This window comes from Panthera onca, chromosome B3 (assembly GCF_046562875.1).
Source record: "Panthera onca isolate mPanOnc1 chromosome B3, mPanOnc1 haplotype 2, whole genome shotgun sequence".
NCBI lineage: Eukaryota > Metazoa > Chordata > Mammalia > Carnivora > Felidae > Panthera > Panthera onca.
Window position 1 is genome coordinate 137,382,734 of NC_138344.1, and position 19,114 is coordinate 137,401,847.

The window sequence follows — 19,114 nt, forward strand, 5'->3', positions numbered from 1 at the left end:
CTTCGTCCCTTTCCCCAGAAGCCTGCAGGAGGCAGAGGGACCAGAGTCCTCTCTTCCTGACAGAAAAGGGTATTTAAGGACTCAGGGTCAAGGCCTTTCTGACTTAAACCGTCCAGTGCTCCACGGCCCCCAACCGAGAAAATCCGAGATGCTTAACAGGACAGCTGGAGTCCCTTTCTGTTCATCTCCGCAGCCTCGTCTCCTACCCTTCCCACCTCCTCTCCCTGCAGCTGGAGCCTCTCCTTCTCCTGGGGCTTCTCCCCTTCATGCTCTTCTTTCCCTGGCTACATTGACCCATCACTGCCTCCAGGAGGCACTCCGGGATTTCTCAGCGAGCAGAGGTCTGGGAACTCACATGGCTAAATACCTACCAGGTGCCAGGCACCGTTAGGTGTTTATACACATCAGCTCATTGGGGTCTCCCACCCACTGTTAAGTAGGAGTGCTTGCCTTTTTCTAAAGAAATCGAGTCAGAGCGGCTATATAACCTGCCCAAGGTCGCACAGCAAGTAATCCTGCTGCCTTCTCCTCTCCTCTTAGCGGAGCCCAAGACGCTTAAAACTGTCCCCATTCCTCTGGAGCTGCAAGGTGATATCCACTGGGCCATCCAGAAGACTCCACGCCCTGGATTGCCAACCCCTGCCTTGTATCTGTGAGCCTCGGAGCACCCTGGGGACATTCCCCCCAGGAACCTTCACCTCCCCGGTGCCCAAGGTCGAGTGTTAACAGTCCACGCAGATTATAATTAGCACATGCCTGTTCCTGCCAGGGCTTCAAGACGCCAGGTTTAGGACGGGTCTGTGGGAAGCCAAGGACACTGGCTTGTAGACTGACTTCCGTTGCTCTGTCCTCCAGGGTCTCAGCATGAGGATGTTACCAACACGCGTGACATCTGGTAGACTCAGGGGCCACCTGAACTTCCCAGACCTTGGCACTAGGGGCTGCAGACAAAAGCCATCCCCTGGGGCCCTGGGGAGCAGCGTGTTCCCCAACCTCGGGGTGCTTTGGCCTTGCAGAGGAGGCGGCTTCCTCCCTCCTGGAAGGGCCAGTGTCTGGGGTTGAGCTCCCCATCAGTCCCAGGGGATAGTACTCCATTGTCAAGTGCAATTCATGGAAAGGGATCAAGCTTAACCCCCTTGACCCGCTCCCTGCTTTGGGCTGGAGCGAGTTTGATCCCCTTCCCGCTGGAAAAGCCTGGGCTCCCGGGTTCTCGCCACCGGTCCCTTGGCAGAGCTCATGTCCCCTCTTGTTGCTGTCCCGGCAAGGTCACCACCCAGCACGTGAGCCTGGAACTTTGCACTCCCACGCGGAGGAGAGGGGCAGACGCACACTCAGCCCCCACACCAGGCACAAAACATCATCTGACTTTCCAACATGTGTTTTCTCCCTCACTCACACAATGCTGGCTTTGACAGATTTTCTTGAAGGGACCGATGGCCCACACACCACCAACCCTGAGTAGACCAAAGTGATCAGTAAGGCTGCAGCCACCCAGGAGAAGGTACGTTCTTTCTGCCTCCATAGGAAGGTGCCACGATGCGCTAGGCCGGAACCATCCCCCACCTCCCCCCACCCCCGCCACCAAGCTGCAGCCTCACCCCCCGCCTGTTGACAGTTGGCGGGGGCTCAGAGACTTGCCTCGTTCTTTTCCTTTTCTTCAGAGCATAGGCAACCTTCTGATACGGGCTGCATAGTTACTGCTTGCTTGTTGAATCTGGATGATTCCAGATTCTTCTAGAATGTAAGTCCCATCAGAGCAAAGACTCTGCCAGTCGTGTCCACGGCTCCCATCCCACTTCCTGGGACAGTGCCCGGTTCACGGTAGGCCCTCAGCAAGGCACGAATGACGCTCTCTGCTCCATGGGTTCAGTGCCAGTCGTTCCTTCAAGAAACGTCCAGGCCCCAAAGGCGACAGAGGAAATACTACACTAGGGACCTTCCCTAAGGAGCCACAGTGTATGGATGAAAGATGCATAAAGAAAGACGCCCAGTTAGGGAGTTGAGAAAGGTGCAGCTCAGGGAGACACAGAGGAGGTGGGAGACACTGTTTATGGTGAAGGATCAAGGGATGGGGCACAGAGGAGGTGGACAAGGCACAGGGAACAGCATGTGCAAAGTGGCAAAGCATGAATTAGCATCTGAGTCCTTTGCCCCAGCGTGATGGAGACCTTCAGCCCCCATCCATTCACCCTACAGCATTTACTAAGTGCTCTGTGCTCTGGGACCCGCAGGGGTGGGTCCCCTCGGGGGTGGGCCGGTCCCCTCGGGGGTGGGTTGGTTTCTACCATCATGTGCCCACAGACCTGAGGGACAGCAGTCAGTGTGGTTCTTCACGCACAGGGGCTCTGAGCAGACACTGAGGCTCGGGGGAGAGCGGACCCCTCTTAAACTGCCCAGCCATGACCCAGACTGCCCAATGCCACAGTCAAGGTGCCATGACTCGCTGACCAAGGGTGACCGATTGTCCTGGTTTGCCCAGGACTTTCCCCGTCTTCGCCCTGAAAGTCCTGTGTCCCAGGAAACCCCTCAATCCAGGGCAAACCGGGGACAGCTGGTCACACCTGCCCCCATCTTCCTTTCTCGCCCAAAACCCCTCCCCCCAACACCTGACACCCCTGTCCCCACCCCCACCTCTCAGCCGCTCACAGGTGGGGGCTGGGTTTCCAGCAGCCTGCACTGAGGAGCCTGTCCTCAGGTAACTGAGAGGGACAGGAAGGTGCTCTAGGTTACAGATGGGGCAGCCGGCCGGCTAGTTTCCAACGTCCATGTGTCCTCCCTTCTCTGATTGAGTCTTCAGACAAGTGCCAGGGGCGCAGAAAACCCTGGCTCAGCACACCTTCCCCAGCTCGGAGCCTGGCCGCAGCTCTGCCAGAAACACGGAATCACCGATCCCTTCACTGTTCCCCTTGTCTGAGCTTTATCTCCAGAGGCCTCCAGGATCCAAGGTCAGGCTTCCCCCCACCCCCAGGCGTCCTTTGTGCATTCAGAGCAAGGCCCGTGGCGGGCGTCCAACAAGCACGTGCTCAAGCAACAGGCAACTAATTATGACATTTCCACCTCCATTTTACAGAAGTGAAAACCAAGGCATAACACTTTTTAGGAACTCACAGCCAGTAGTTATTTCCTAAGACCCTGATGATTCCTTTCTTCAAATGCGGCTACCCTGAATCCAGTCTTCTAGAACTTTCTAGAGCCTTCCCCACTAGCCCTGCAGAGACTCAGACCCCACAGACGAGCGCTGTCACCCAAGGGGAGTCAGAAAAACTTAAAGACTTCCCCAGATGCCCGTTTCCAGGCTGGGATTTCTAAACCAGAGCTCCCTGCAGAGCAACAAAGTTCCCCCTAGGATACTGACAGAAAACCCTCAGCCTGGAATCCCCCACGGGCTGCTGGAAGTCTGTGAGGTCCCTCAAATGATGCTCATCCCCCAGAGAATTTGAGGCACAGCACAGAGGAGCTTTAAGAGCCTGGCTGTAAAGGGAAAGATGCTGATTGCATTAACCCCTCCACAAGTATGGAGCTGAATTAGATTCAATGCCTCCTCTGGTCCCCTGAAAGGGCATTGCATAGAAAGAGCTAGGTCCTACGAGTTACACAGTCTTCTAGCTCTGCTATTTATTGCCAGCCGTGACCTTGGACAAGCTCCGTAAGGTCTCCGGGCCTCCTTCTCCATAAAGCGTTAAGTAAGGTCTACTGTGCGGGGTCTGCTGGCTGAAGGGAAAAGCACTCGCATCCGCCTGTACCCCGGAACCCTCGCGGAGGTGAGAGAATATAGCTGAGCTCCGTGGAGAGGGTGCTATGCGCTAGGTATGCCTTAACCCTCGCATTGATCGCTTCACTGATGTGGTAGGTCCCACTATTACTGCCTCCCCAGATGGACGAAGTAAGGCTCGGAGAGGGTCAGCCACCAGCCCAGGGCTCCACAGCCAGCACGGGACAAAATTTTCTCCCTCCGGGTTCCTCCCCTCTTTGCCACTAGACTTGAGGTTTGCTGAACGCAGGTCATAAGTAATGAACCATTTTAGTTTAAGCAGCCGGTGTAAAAGATCAGGACCTGTTTCAGAACTAGAGCTTTCAGAACTGAAATGGTTAGAGAGATTTCCTCAAATCTGCAAGCCCCCCCCCCCTCCCTCCCCGGCTTCTAGAGGCTTCTAAAGGCTTCTAGAACAGGGCCCTGCAAACTATGACCTGTTTCAGCACCGCTCTTCTGCTAAGAATGATGTTTACATTTTCAAGTGGGTTGAAAAACAAATTGAGAGAGTAATATTCTGTGATAGGTAAAAGTGACACGAAATTCAAATTCCAGTGTCCCGTATGCAGTTTTATTGGGGCACAGCCACGCCCACTCGTTACGGGAGTCCATGGCTGCTTCAGATACAACAGAAGAACTGAGGAATTATGAGAGCCTGTGCGGCCCTTGAGACAAAGATATTTACTATCTGTCCCTTTACAGAAAAGGTTTGCCACTTCCATTTATCAGCTCAAGACAAATATCTCACCCCGCCCCCCCTCCCCCCCAGCCTATCAGCACAGCATTCCTGAGAGGTCTGGAAATCTAGAAGATTCCATTCTATTCCTTTCAGCTACAAGTCTGCAATCCCTGATATCCAGAATGGGCCGACCGTCTGCGCATCACATCCGTGATTCTGGGCGCATCTAGGGATGCCTGGCTTGCTTACTTTTCCTCCTTAGTTTGTTTTTGTTTTTTTTTTAATTCCACCCATTTAAACTTAAATTTCTTTCAGAAGGAGAATTTTTTTATCTTTACTTCAAATAGACCACCAGGATGAGAATCGACTGCCGTGTATAGAACAACATAAGGGATCAATACGGTGCTTCTATCATCTGAGGCCGATGCTAGCTTGTGCCTGAGGCCCGCTTCCGGTTAGGGATGTGCAAGCATTACAGCCAGACCGGCCCCACACGGAGACGTTCTCCTGACAAAATCCAGTGGTTCCCAAAGAGCCCCGTGCAGCAGGATCACCCGGGGAGCTTTTAAGAAGCTCAGATCAGCAGCCCTTGGTCCAGAAACTCCTACATTGGCGTAAAGTAGAGCCCCGATGATTAGGAAAACGTTGCATAGTCAGAAGGATAGAAGGAAAACGACGGCACGGAGGATGGAGTAGGGAATCACTGGCATTCCGTGCTCCAAGCACATGCCAACACATTCATCCTGTCCATGATGACAGGTGACCAGCAGCTGCTGGTGACCAGCAGCCCCCAGTCCAAACTCAGACCTCGTCTGCACCCCTGCACTGTATTGAAGACCCCGAGGCTCAGGGCTGGGATAAGACCGGAGAGCCTAGTGGGGTGACACTGACTTCTTCCCATAGTCAATTCTATAAAAGCAAAAGGTCCCACTGGCCATTAGGGGTGGCCGGGAGGGAAAGGGGTGATCAAGGCATTTGGTCTGCACGCTGTCCACCTCAATAAGGGTCTTCCAAAGTGGGACAGGCTTGGCTGAGTTGACTTCAGCCCATCACACCCCGGGCCCGGCCAGAGCACAGCCTCAGCCAAGAACACCTGTGCCAGGGGGCTGACTCACCAGCGGCTGTGCGGATCCAACTACTGTGTGGGCCGGGGCAGAGGCAGGCGGAAATGCCCCCGCTCCCTTCGATGTGACCCGCACTGCCACCAAAGTCACCTCCGCAGCCAGGGAGCACCTCGGGGAAATAGGGAGTGCTCAGAGAAGCTGGAAATAGAAAAGCCGGAGATGCTGGGACCCAGCACCCACTCGGAGCTAAGAATTCCTCGTCCGCCTGTGATCGTATCGGTCCCTCACGGCAACTCGGCGGGGAAGGTGTGACCAGCCCCACCGAACAGGTGAGCTGGCCATGCAGGTGATGTGATTTGCCGAGATTACACTGCAGGTGGCAGAACCCGGGTCCCAGCCCAGGTCTGTCTGATTCCACCAGTCAAGGCTGCCAGCCCCACCCCTCAGGCCCGGGAGCGGGGAGGAACTCTGCCAAAGCTCTGTCTTCTGCACAGGAAGACAGTGACGCCTTGGTCCGTGGGCTAAACTGGCCATGTTAATGGCCTCTTAGCTCCAGGTGGGGGTTTTCGGTTTGCAACACATGCTCAGACACAGCCAGCATGGTCAAGAGCATAGCACATGTTTCCCAACCTCACAGAGAAGGGAGTTGAGGTCCCCAAAGACCGTGCCCTCCAACAAAATAAAAGGGTCCTTCCTGGTGCCCCTGGGCTCCCTTCTCTCTGAGCCATTGTCCCCCCCCCCCCCCCCCCAGGATGGGACATCCTGTTTCAAGCACCCACCTCACCCACCACACTCCTCCTATCCACAGGGCACGGACGTGGCCCTGGAGCCCTCCTCCCCTGTCCAGCTCGGTCAATGTCAGCATGTTAAAGGAATGTGGTTGCCCAAGCCAGGCGGCTTCCAGAGCGGAAGGGCTACCTCCCAGCCACAAACGCGTGCCTCTCTGGCTCCCAAACTAAAGTGGCTCCAGCTAGGAGCTGTGTGACAAACCCCCGCTGCTACCTACAGGGGACAAGGGCAGGGACTTATGGGGCCACCACCCCCCTCCCCAAAGGAGCATATCCATAAGTAAAGACTGCTGGGAGCATATGCCCCCACCCCCAGGCATCTAGGTGCTTCTACCCAGAAGGAAGTGGGGACAAGACAACCCCACAAGATGGAATTTTTGTAAAAACTCATGTTCTAAGATTATCCCTGAGCAAAGTTGAATTTGAAATCAGCAAACAGATAAACAGGCAAATTACATAAGCCAGACTCCACTGCTGCCCAGTCCTGAGTGAAGGAATTTAACCTGGCCGCCCCGACTGGCTCTCATCCAGCCTACAACCACGGCTTGTGGTCACCACGCTCTCCGCAGCGAGTGACAGAGCCCGCAGACTTCCCTGGAACCACTCGAGAAAAGGGTGTGGTCAGGGTGGTGAGGGTAGGGCGCTCCAGGGTGGGCCCCCGCTCTGGGAAAGCTGTGCCCCGTGTGATATTGGCCACACAGAAAGGATTTCCTGTGAGGAACGGCCTGTCCGTGCGAGAGCCACTGGGGGTTGCAGAGAAAGAACTAGATGCTGGGGGAGGAGACCCGAGGTCTGGGTCTGACTCACCACGTCCTGCCCAGTGCGCTCCTAGCACAGAACATGGAGAGGCCAGGGGACACTGGTGGTTTCCCTGCATGAGCTGTGGGATCAGATCATCGGAGCTAAATTCCAATCCCCTGCTGAGGGCGGGTTGTGGAACCTTTCTGTAAAATGGGACTAGCAGAGCCTGCCTCCTGAGCTGTCTTGAGGATTGAGGGGGAAAATGCAGAGGGCATTCAAGCAACACTAGCGTTCCCTACCGAGTACCGAGTACCGAGTACCGAGTACCGAGTACCAAGTACCGAGTACCGAGTACCGAGTACCGAGGGGCGCCAGCCATCAGGCTAAAGCACGCGAGGCGCCCCAGGTGGCAGCCAGTCCTCCTCATCAGTTTACACTTTCATTCATCCCTTCTTTCATTCCATAGATATGGACTCGGCAGCTACTACGGCCAGGCTCTGGGGACGGAAAAAATCCCCGCGCTCAGGGAGTGTCCGTGCTAGCGGAGGGGACGGATGACAAACCCAAGAGCAGACGGCAGACACGTAAGATCATTTCAGTTGGTGGCAAGTGTCAGACAGACAGTGAAACAGGGCGATGGGGCAGGGCGTAAGGACAGGTGCTCCAGTGGCCTGTGACGGGGACTCGGGATCTCAGTGATGAGCATTTGCAGCGTCAGAAAGCCCTGAGGGGGGCGGGGGTGCAGTCTGTAGGCAGAGGAAGGGCAAGAAGGCAGGCCTGAGGGGGGAGGCGCCCAGCGTCCTCAGAGAAGAAATGGATGTGAGACCTGAGTCCCAGACAGGCGAAGGGAGGTCCTCAACTTCCAGCACCGGCCCCGGGGAGCCCCGGAAAAGGGACAGCTCTCCAGAAGGGCAATCTCCAAAGAGGACCCCAAAGGGAGGTGACAAGCATCCCCCCCCTCTCTCCCCAGCCTTGGTTCATGACTCTGGAGCCCACTTTTCCCCTCCGTGTCCTGTGATCACCAGGATCTGTCCCGTCCACTTCCTTCAGGGGTGCTCGCTGGGGCGACACAGCCCCCCTGCCGTTCGCGAGATCTGATTTTAAAGTGTAAAGCCTGTTCGTGAGACAGTAATCGTGACAGAAGGAAAAATCCTGTATCCCTGCCCTCCAGGAGGTCACACCCTAGTGGGGAATCAGACACGAAAACGGAAATGAGTGGAAAGTATACTGGAAAACAAACCAGCGACCCCACTGGGTTGCCGGAGGAAGGCTTCTAGGAGGAGATACGCAGCAGGGGTTGGCGGGGAGGAGCTGGGGGGCAGGTGCACCGTCTGGCAGAGGTAACAGCGGGAGCGCAGGTCTGGAGGTGGGAAAGACCAGGATGAGTTTGCGGCCTCGTGGGACCAGGTGGTAGAAAGCATGAAATGCCAGCAGGGGAGGCTGGGGGCCTGGGACTTCCTCCTCAGGGCAGGCAGGACCCACTGGAGGGGACAGGCAGGGACTCACCCCCTTAAGTGAGCTGGCCTCTCCCAAGGGTGGCACATGGCCATCGGGAGAGACTGAGGCCCCAAACACCTACTTTGAGGCCGTGGTTCTTGGATGAGAGAACATCCAGACTTCAAGGCACCTTAGAGCTCTCCTCATTCCGGCCTCCCCTTCTGAAGGGCAGGAAGCCTGAGACTGGCCCAGGTTGAAGGTCGAGGTGCCTGGGGAACTACCAGCACCTCCCATCATCACAGAAGAGCCAGCTCTTTGAAACAACAAGGAAAGAGGCTACCCCAGTGAGTCAGCCTGCTGTATTATTTCAGCAAATGTCACTCGGGAGGGGCTCAGCCCTTTTCAGACCTCAAATAAAACTCTTGGCTTAATTAGAGCCCCGCCAGTGGCCACAGGGACCCACCTACTCTATCTAGGCGTTGGTGATGAGTGGGAGGGCCCGACCCCAAAGACAAGCCTCCCCATTTTCATCACGTGACCAGCCCGCATTGTGTCAGGCACGAATACAGACCAAACAGACTTTTAGGGAAGGTGGCTGCGAGGGAAGAATGCTGGCCGAGGACCAGCAGACACCATCGCAGATCCCAGGTTGGCCCCGAGGCACCACAGAGAGACCTGGGCCGGTCATTTCTTTCTTCCTTTCTTTCTTTTTAATTTTTTTTTAAATGTTTTCACGGATTTTTGAGACAGAGAGAGACAGAGCATGAGCAGGGGAGGGGCAGAGAGAGAGGGAGACACAGAATCCGAGGCAGGCTCCGGGCTCTGAGATATCAACACAGAGCCTGACGCGGGGCTCGAACTCAAGGACCGTGAGATCATGACCTGAGCTGAAATCGGACACTTAACCGACTGAGCCACCCAGGTGCCCCTGGGCCGGTCACTTCTAATTGCGGAGACTCAGTTTCCCCAGGGGTAAAAATAGAGGCTCAGATGAGAGGAATCCAAGGCTCCGGCTGGCTCTGGCATTCTCTTATTCTCCGCTGCAGCTGTCAGTTCGAGAACACTGCACACACATTCCCCGCAGGCACATACACTGAGGGCTTGTTTCCCAGCGTCTGAAAGATGCCCGACTTGTGCAGTTCTGTCTCCGCGGGTCCTAAGCCCTGCCCTACGGGGAGGTAGCACCAGCCCCATCAGGCACGTGAAAAATGGGGTCACAAAGGGGCGCCTGGGTGGCTGTCGGTTAGCGTCCGACTTCGGCTCAGGTCATGATCTCGCGGTTTGTGAGTTCGAGCCCCGCATCGGGCTCTGTGCTGACAGCTTGGAGCCTGGAGCCTGCTTCGGATTCTGTGTCTCCTCTCTTTCTGCCCCTCCTCCGCCCTCGCTCTCTCTCTCCCTCTCTCAAAAAATAAGCATTAAAAAAAAATACCGTTTAGGAAAAAAATGGGGTCACAGGACACAGAGCAGGGGGACCCAGCCCCAGGTCTCCACTCCCCAAGGGAGCACACAAGCTGGACACAACCGCTGTCTCCGTGCCCGACGCGCATCAGAACCACCACCAAATGCATCAGTCCTGGGGCATCCGGCGCTCTGAGACCCTTTGGCCCGGACAGCTATCTCTGCAGAGGGAAGACCCAAAGAACACCTTGGATTTGGGCAGAAGGCAGGTGGCCAGGAATCGAAGTGAGCATTCAAAGCACCAGGGCCCCAAGTGGGATGGGTTCCCCAAATCTCAGCGCACCGTTGCCCCACTCCGTCATAAGGAAGAAGGTGTGGCGGTTAGACCCGTCTGGCTCGAGAGCCTCCTGTGATCTGACAGCTGGGCAGAAACCACCCAACGACCCTGGACAAGGGCATGTCCCCCCCACCTGCCAGCTGGGCCGGGACGACAGGGACTGCAGCTCCGGAGGAGCGAAGGCTGCGTTCACAGCACAGCACACGCGAAAAAAGCTTCCCGTCTTTTCAGCGCATCCTCTGGGTGAAGCTCCCGCCCCATCACTTACTCACCTGCCATGGGATTTGGGGCAAGGCCTTCAACCTCTCTGACCCTGTTTCCCCAGATGCAAAATGGCGATAACCATACCCGTAGCGGTTAAGTTGTCCTGATAACTTCTAAATATATCCAGCATGCCCCACAAAGAACAGGAAAAATAGGAGTGGCTGCCCAAGGCCGGTTTCATGGGAAAGGAGAGCGTGGGCACTGCTTATGCAGGTCCTTTGGTGACGTTTGCGTTTGTGTAAGTTCCGGAAGTCGTGTGGTCATTGCACGCGGCAGCTCTCTTCTCACGTTCAACAATTAAAATGATCACTTTAATCTCGGATAAATGTGAACTTAAGTAACATAATAAATAAACGAGTAAAAAAATAAATAAACGGAAATCTTAGTTTAATCTCAGGGCCACCCGTTGCCCTGTCTCCAGGGGGCCCTTGCCACAGTGGTGTCGCGGCGAGAGGCATTCAGATGTGGCAACGCACAGCAAGCTGTCTTCCCTACCTTTGGGCCTGATGTGGACCTGGGCCGGGGCATTTCCACCAGCCACAAAAGCCAACAGGTTGTGTCCAGGGGACCCGAGGTTCCTCCCAGCTCAAATATTTCAGGATTTTCTGATTCACAAGCATAAATCATCACGCCAAGACCTTAAAAACTCTCATAGATAATCTGAGATTGCAGAGCGTTTACACCATCTCCCAGTCGTGTGTCTTCAGAGAGGGAGATGATTTCACCGCGTAAGATGCCATGGGTCTGTCACACGGTAGGGTTTGTGTTTGTCGTGTTTTATCAAATCCAGCCAGACTACCACTTGAATCTGTGGGAAGAGTCTGATTTCCCACGAGAGCTTTGTGAAATGTTTCATATTACCTTTAAAAAAAATTTTTTTTAATGTTTATTTATTTTTGAGAGAGAGAGGGAGGGGCAGAGAGAGCCCCAGAATCCAAAGCAGGCTCCGGGCCCTGAGCTGTCAGCACAGAGCCTGATGTGGGGCACGAACTCACGAACGGCGAGATTAGTGACCTGAGCCGAAGTCAGACGCTTAACCGACTGAGCCACCCAGGAGCCCCTCACATTACCTTTTAATTGTATCTGCATGTAAGATTTGATAATACGCAATGGAATATATAGGCATGTATGTGTATAAACAAATGTATATTTGTAACTGATGAAGCATAAAAATATTTCAATAGCACCCACGACTGCACCACTCGACAGAAAAACATAATGGATCCCACCGAGCCTGGACCTGGCTCCTCTTTGACCCCGTGCCCTCTTCCCCACCCTGATTTGGGGGTTACCATTTCCCTGCTTTTCATAAAATCTGCTTAAATTTAAAAAAAGACTCCATATAGAGAGGCACACATAAAACCTACACGGCGTCACCAGTAGTTCCAAGGTAAATTCTTCTATCACGGACCCCATGACCCTACCAATCCCCTCTTGCCCACGCACCCCCCCCCCCCACCCCATGATCAGCTCTGCCCCACGATTGCTTGACTTCTCGTGTATGCATCGCGAAACGACTCCTCGTTCGTGTTTGTGTTTTGAGCTTTCATAATTAGCAGCTCTGTGCCCTGCCTTTCAAAGCATTTCGGAGATGCTGGGATTCCCTGCACAGAGTCTGCTGCCTAGAAATCCAGGCAAGAGGTGCAGGCACACCTGCACAATGTGTACATTGTCACAATCGCATTAGGTGGATTAGGAATAATAAAACCACGGTAACTCCTCCTATGATGTGTCCCCACCCCCCCACCCCCCCCCCCGGGCATTCTGCTGAGGCTTGTCCCCAATTGTCTCATTTATCCCCACAGCAACCCCACAGGGGGCCTCTTATCTCTACTTTAGAGAAGACAAAATTGAGGCTTTGGCTGCAGGGACTGTCCCCCATGTGCTTCCTGGCAGCTCAGTCCCAGGAACATCATCCCCAAATCCTGAAGTCGTGATTCCCTGGGGGTGGAGAGGGTCAGTGGACAATTCCAGAACTTCCATCTCCCCCTCCCAGGTTCCTCTCGTGGTGGCCCTACTGGGCTACTTTCAGACGTTAACGGGGGAAGAAAGTTCAGAATCCATTCTTCCCGGCAAATGCCAATGTCTTAATGATGAGCGGGATCCTGCCTCGCCCATACTGTTGGCCCGGTGATTAGCATCATTTCTTTCTATTGCCTGAGACGCGCTGTGTGGTGTAATGAAGATCAGCAAGTCAAAGGCCCCGAGTTCGAATCCTGACTCAGCCACCCCTGACCTCTGAAATCTGTCTCCTCATCCGTAAATGGGCCAGCAATGGCACCAGCCTTGGCCTTCGTCGGGGTCATAGGAGGTGAGAGACAGAACATGCTTCCTAGGAGCCCACAGACACAGGGGATCCCCTGGCAGACCCCTCTCAAATGTCTCTGCCTGGCTCAAAGACCAGCTTTCCGTGATGGAAAAGCTCTGAGGGAGATCATCCAGGGCCACCCACCATTTGACAGACACGGGAAATCAAGGCAGAGAGGCAAGGGCAGAGCTGAGGTGGGCAGGGGGGAGGGACTCAGGTGTCCCAACCAGGTCCCGTCACCCTACACGGTGACAACGCTGTGCGGTGCCTGGCACCCTACAAAACACTATTCGTGGACCATCTCATCGAATGCTCATGGCACCCACGATGTGGGTGCTACGGTTATTCCCCCTCTCGTGGGGAAGAAAACCGAAACTCTGAGAGGGGAAGGGAGGTTTTCATGGCCAAGGCCAAGGCCAAGGCAGGACTGGACCCAGGGAGTCTAACATGGCCACCCCCATTCTCAACAGCTAGGCAACACGGGAAGGCCCTCAGCCCTCTTGGCTCTCGGGGGCCCCAAGGCTTTTAGGGGGTTGTGCTGGACCTGTCCGGTCTTACCTCCCTAGGACGGCAGTCACAGCTGTCCCTGCCCCAGGTTTTTGCATCAGGAGATGGGGGGGGGGGGGGGGCACCCAGGCACAGACAGGTCTGCGGCCGCAACAGAACATGCAAAGCAGCTGTGCTACAGGGCTGTTCCCATGGAGACAAACTCACCCTGAAGGGTGTCTGCAGGGGGCCAGCCTGCACCCTGAGGCAGAAACCAGAGCCCAGATCCTCACCCCTCCCCTCAGGACCCCCAGCAAGACAGGAGGAGTTCCCAGCCCACTCCCCGCTCCAGCTGCCCTCAGAGAGGCCTCTCTGGCTGAAAACGGCGCCCTGGGGCCAGCAGGCTGGACACAGCTGCGGCTGTCGGGCAGCAGAGAGAGGTCCTGCTTGAGGAATGTGCAGACCCACACGTGTCAGAGAGCCCCGCTGGGGACCGGTTCCGGGAAACAGAGCAAAAACAGCCCGGTGGCACCCGCTCGTGCCTCCCGCCTCCTAGCCCCTGACCCCTGGGGGCTGCTGGCTGTGCAGGAGGCAGGGCCTGACCCTTCCAGAGAGCCCGATTCTGTTCTCAGTCGTGCAGCCCCGGGGAAATCGCTGCCCATCCCTGGGCCTGTTTCCTCTCTTCTTGGTGGAGGAAGGAGGCCGTCCCGCCAAGCTCAGAATGGCAGTGATTTTGTGACATACTCCCTTTTCTGGGAGGGCAGTCTCTTGTCCCTCACTGTCTCCTCCTGCCCTCACTCGCCTGGGATGGGGCATGCTTCCCTCGCATGTCAGGCTCCCACCCCCCCCTCCACCGGCTGCCTGCCTGGTTACATCCACCGGGCCCACTGTCTAGAGTCAAGATCTGAAGACCCTAAAGGTGGTCAGCATCCATTGGGGGCTCGCTCAGCCCCGCAAGAGATCTTTGGCCTCACTACGCCCTCCTTGAGAGATGTGGGATGAGGCTCAGAGAGGCCGAGCGGCTTGCCCAAAGCGGCACAGCCGGGAGGTGTCTGAATGAACCCGAAGCTGTCCGGGGCTACTCGCCCCCCCCCCCCCCCCACTTCCAGCGCGCCCGCTCCGGGCTGTCCCAGGCACTAGGAAGCGAGCGCGTGGTCGCCAGGAGGGGGTATTGATGCCCGCGATTGCTGCCCAGGCCCGGGACAGCCGGCGGCGCGGGCCCGCGGTGACAGGTCCGCTGGCCCCAAGCGGCGGCTGAGTGAAGACTGGAGGCGGCGCCCGGCCCGCCGGGGACACGCTGCCCAGGGCTCAGGGGCTTTTTCTTGGGGGCCGCGACTCCAGGCTTGGGGAGCGGAAAGGCTCGGGGACTTCGCAGGCGGCAGGGATCGGTTAGGTTTAAACTAAAAATACCCGCCCGCCCGCAGCTGTCACGCCAGGGCCCCCGCCCCCGCGCCGGGCGCGCCTCCCCAGGTCCCCTCGACTGTCGGCGACCCCGATCCCTGGGAGGCCCGTCGGGGCTGGGCCGGGGGCCGCGGCCCCGACCCTCCCGGCCCCGGCTCGGCCTCCGCGCCCCGCGCCACTTACCGGGTCCGGAGCGTGCAGGAGCGCGGCGCCGCGGGCAGCTCCGGCCCAGCCGCCCTCCTCCCTGCGTCCCGGGCGGCTCCGGAGCGGGGCGGGGCCGGGGCGGGGCCGGACACTCGCCCCCGGCCCCGCCCAGTCCCCTCGGGGACCCGCCGCGGGAGCCGCCCCGGGGCCGTGCCACCCGGCCGGGCCGAGCTGGACGCGCCCGGCCCCGCGCTCCAGGCGGAGGCCCCCGGCGCACCGCCCCAGCCCCGCGGCGCCCAATCGCAGACCGCCCCCCTCCGCGGGAAGGAGCGCCGCCGCGGGGGCTCCCCATCCTCACCCCCGGGCTCCGCGCCCCGGGCTGTCCCCTCCGGCCCAGGAGCCGTCCGGATCCCCGGACCCCCGCCTGCCTCCGCCTGGGTCTCATCCTCGGGAGGGCACGGAGCTGCCTGTCCCCCGGGGGAAAGTTGGATCTGGGGAGGGAGATCCTCCGGCGTCCAGATTTGGGGAGAAGGCGAGGGGGGCCGGCAGGTCTGGCCCCCCTCAGAGCCGAGGTGCGGCCAAAGGCAGGGGCACTCCTCCCGGAGGCGCGAAATCCAAGGAGGAAGTGACACCTATCAGCTGGCCTGACAGTGGGGGCGCCCCATCCGGCCACTCCTACCCCACAGTGCCCGGAGCCACCGCGGGGGGGAATCTCTCTGGGCCCCGGGCTCAGATGGGAGCCCCCGAGGATGTCCAGAGGAAGCGACTGCGGGGGAGGGGGGAGGGGGGAGGGGGGGTGAGCCCCAAGGAATGTGAATTAAAGGCATAATCTGGATATCTCACAAACCGCAAGGCCCCGGTAAGTGTCTCCCTTCTGTCCCCACCGCCGCCCAACAGGCTTACCGTCCCGCGTTTGATCCGCAACTCCACCAACTCTTAAACCTCACGGCAGACTGTCTGAATCTTATCTGCCTCTGTGCCTTTGGCTCCCAGCGCATTAGGGATCTTTGAACTGTTCTCCACCCCAGCCCTGATCCTTGTCAGACTAATTACATCTTTGCCTGATTTGGTTCTGTCTCCTTTGGGTGGGGATGAGAGCCGCTAAGGACACAACTGGTGGAACTATGTACCACGGGGACTCCAGGCTTTGCACCTTAAGTGTGGCTATGCCCATTTTGCAGATGAGGAAATGGAGGCTGGGCTTGAGGAGTTAGGGAGCTGCCCCAAGTTTAGTGCTTCCCGGAGGGTGTTTTCCTGTATCCGTATTTGTTGAATAAATCAGTATAAAAATCAGTGTCCTAAGAGAAAGATTAAATTGTAAAACAGGACCAGATAGTCATGGTGTGTGTGTGTGTGTGTGTGTGTGTGTGTGTGTGTGTGTGTGAGCGCGCGCGCACGCGCACGCGTGTGTCTTTTCCAAACTGAGGGCAAAGGAGAAGAATGCCAAAGGCCAGAATTAACACTGGGGTAGACCAAGCTGGAGTTAGAATGCCAGTGTCAGCCACACCTCCTAAGGCAGGACTCAGGACTCCCTTCATTAAGCTATGATTATTCACAGGGTCATAGGACTTGCCAGCAAAGGGCCTCTCCCCTGCTTCCCCTTGACCCGTTCTAGGTATCTTATTATGTTCCTCATTATCATCTTGACTCCATCGAAACGCTGACACCGGCCTTGGGGTCACGACAGCCGCGTGGAAGGCCCAGAGGGCAATTACGATCGCGATGCCTGTGCTTGGATAGCGCTCTTTGCTTTCCCCCCACAGCTTTCACGTGGGTCTCCCCGTTACACCTCTGCACAGGCCTTCTGGGTAATTAGGAAAAGCTTAATTGGTTCTGTCTTAGGGTGGAGACTGAGACGCACAGAGGTCAGGGGCTTTGCCCGAGCGCGAAAATGGCCCCACCGGCGCTGTTGGAAAGACAGAGCAGCTGGCCGCCAGCGGTCGGCTTCCTGCGGTGAGCCATGGTGGGGCACAGCTGGGGTAGGGAGTTCAAGCCCTGGCACCAAACTGCCCGAGTTGGCAGCTTTCTGCTCGTTACTCATTCTTGGTTTCCTTTTCTGTTAAATGGGCCTGATAACAGGAATCCATCTTGAATGGTTCTGCGCCTGAAGGCGTGAGCACCGGCTCACGTGAGCTGTTCCGGGTATGGTGTGATCGCCACAGGTTCTGGTAAACAGCGATGCAGTCTCTCATCAAACATTTCCTGAGCACCTACTATGTGTTAGTCCCTGGGGATATGGAGAGGGAGGCACGGAGTAGGATAGGACCCCCCGGGAGGAGGAAGTCCCGGTGCAAGGATTCCGTGTCCAGGGGGCTGTCTCCTGAACGGGGCCGTGAGGTGCTTAGAGAGCGCAGAGCACCGGCTTCAAACCTTCCAGACCCGCATTCGGGACCCGGCTCTGCTACTTTCCTGAATGAACCCTAGCAAGCCATGCAACCTCGTAGAGCCTTAGTTTTCTCATCTCTTAAGTGGAGATAGCAATAATATTCCACAGGTGAAAATAGATGTGATAAAAAAAATATCCAGAAGCTGCAAAATGCTTGGCACATATTAGTAGCTTTATTGTCATCAGTTATTATCTTTAGCTTTACCGGGCTTGGGGATTTGTGAGAACGCTCTCCTATTGCTTTTCTTTTTTTTTTTTTTTTAATTTTTTTTTTTTTAACATTTATTTATTTTTGAGACAGAGAGAGACAGAGCATGAGTGGGGGGAGGGTCAGAGAGAGGGAGACACAGAATCTGAAACAGGCTCCAGGCTCTGAGCAGTCAGCACAGAGCCCGACGCGGGGCTCGAACTCACTGCGAGATCGTGACCTGAGCCGAAGTCGGACGCTTAACCGACTGAGCCACCCAGGCGCCCCTCTCCCATTGCTTTTCTTAAGCCTGCCATGAAAAACAGGGCCTTGTTTTTCGCGAATTCTGCGGCAGTCCTCGGCCACTCCAAAGTAGTCCATGCCGAAGGGGAGAGCCTTGAGGAATCGGTGCGGGAGAAAGGGGGAGTTGGCAACTCGGAGGGCTATGAAGCCTTCACCTCGTGTTCAGCATCACCCGCTGCTAGAGAAATTCGTGGAAACGAAAACTGATCTGGAAAGAAAATTCTGGCAAAGGACGGTGGGGGAGAGCCCCTCTGTCATCTCTGGAATTGAGCACAGGAAACCCCGCCCTGAGGCCTCCCTTTCAGAAGTGGCCCAGAGAGGGAACCGCAAGAAGGCCCTAAAATTATGCCATTCGGAAATTCTGACTCACTTGGCGGCGGGGGCTGTTTGTGTAACGTACAAAATGTCTCCCAAAAAGTGAAATTTCTGCTCCTTCCCCCCATCTCTCTTCCCTGCAGCCAACATCGCCACCACCACCCGTGGGGAAGCAGGGGCCGACTCACTGAGCCGGGGGAACTGATCCAGGTCTGTTACGCCTTGGCGGTTCCTTAGCTTGCCTCCACCTCGATCCGTACAAGCCTTGTTTTGCAGGCATGATTTTTAGTTGTCTGTGTGTTCGGTCTCCATGAGGAGCTTAGAACACAAGCTGGAGTGGCTCTCCGGGCTCATCCAAACCTCTTGTTGTGGGAGTGAGTAAACTGAGGCAAGGGGGCAGGAAGGAGGGGCCCTGCCCAGGGTCCCACGTGGTAATTGGTGCTCCGGAAACCTCTGTTGCCACTTCTCTGTCTCTAGCTTGGCTTTCCCCTCGTGATGACTTAAGTCGGTCCCATTGGCCGCAGGGCGATGAAAAGCTCGCACGGGGGTGGTCGTTTCTGGGGTGCCTCTTCAGAGAAGCCCTGAGCTGGGCAGGAGAGCTGTTCTCATCCTGGCTCTGCTCTCAGCGGCTTCATCCTCTGTTTTCTTTCTAACCAGCTCTCTGAGTGCTCTTCTGTCTTTCCCACTCTGGTCCTATCATGGGCTTGTAGCGGGGAGGGGTGGGGCACCAGCCTGGATCGTTCTCAGAGTACGTTGCTGACCCCACCAGCAGCAGCCACCCTGTAACTGGGCAGGGACACCCCTGCTGGAGGGCCACGAGTCCTATCAGGCACCAAGCATGGGAACCGGAGTAATTCAGGACACCCGTCTACACACATGAACTGTGCTGCTTTTATAAAATAAAGACACAGAGTGTGTTGGAAACACAGGACTGGATCCTGGGATGACTGGGTCCCAGTCCTGGTTAATGCTGCTAGTTAGTTGTGGAACATTGGGCCACTTCTGAGTTTCTGAATCTGGAAACGAGGGAGTTAGAGCAGGATCACCTCCCGGTTACTCCTCTCAGTTTAAAACCTGAGCCACCTGGGTGGCTCAGTCGGTTAAGCATCGGACTCCATTTCAGCT

At 56.5% G+C, this 19,114-nt stretch overlaps 1 protein-coding gene across 5 annotated transcripts in view; it reads right to left on the reverse strand.

Moving 5' to 3' along the window:
- SYNE3 (spectrin repeat containing nuclear envelope family member 3) overlaps nucleotides 1-15,801 on the reverse strand; it is a 105,192-nt gene extending 89,391 nt beyond the window's left edge. For 3 of the 5 annotated variants that reach the window (XM_060620682.3, XM_060620681.3, XM_060620683.3), the window contains exon 1: nucleotides 14,838-15,158. In XM_060620682.3, the coding sequence (XP_060476665.3) occupies nucleotides 14,838-15,150 (313 nt within the window). In that variant the 5' untranslated portion in view covers nucleotides 15,151-15,158. Of the gene's footprint in view, nucleotides 1-14,837; nucleotides 15,159-15,701 lie in introns of those variants that run through there. The other 2 variants (XM_078447873.2, XM_060620680.3) reach the window with 2 other exon arrangements.
- Nucleotides 15,802-19,114: the final 3,313 nt, after the last annotated feature.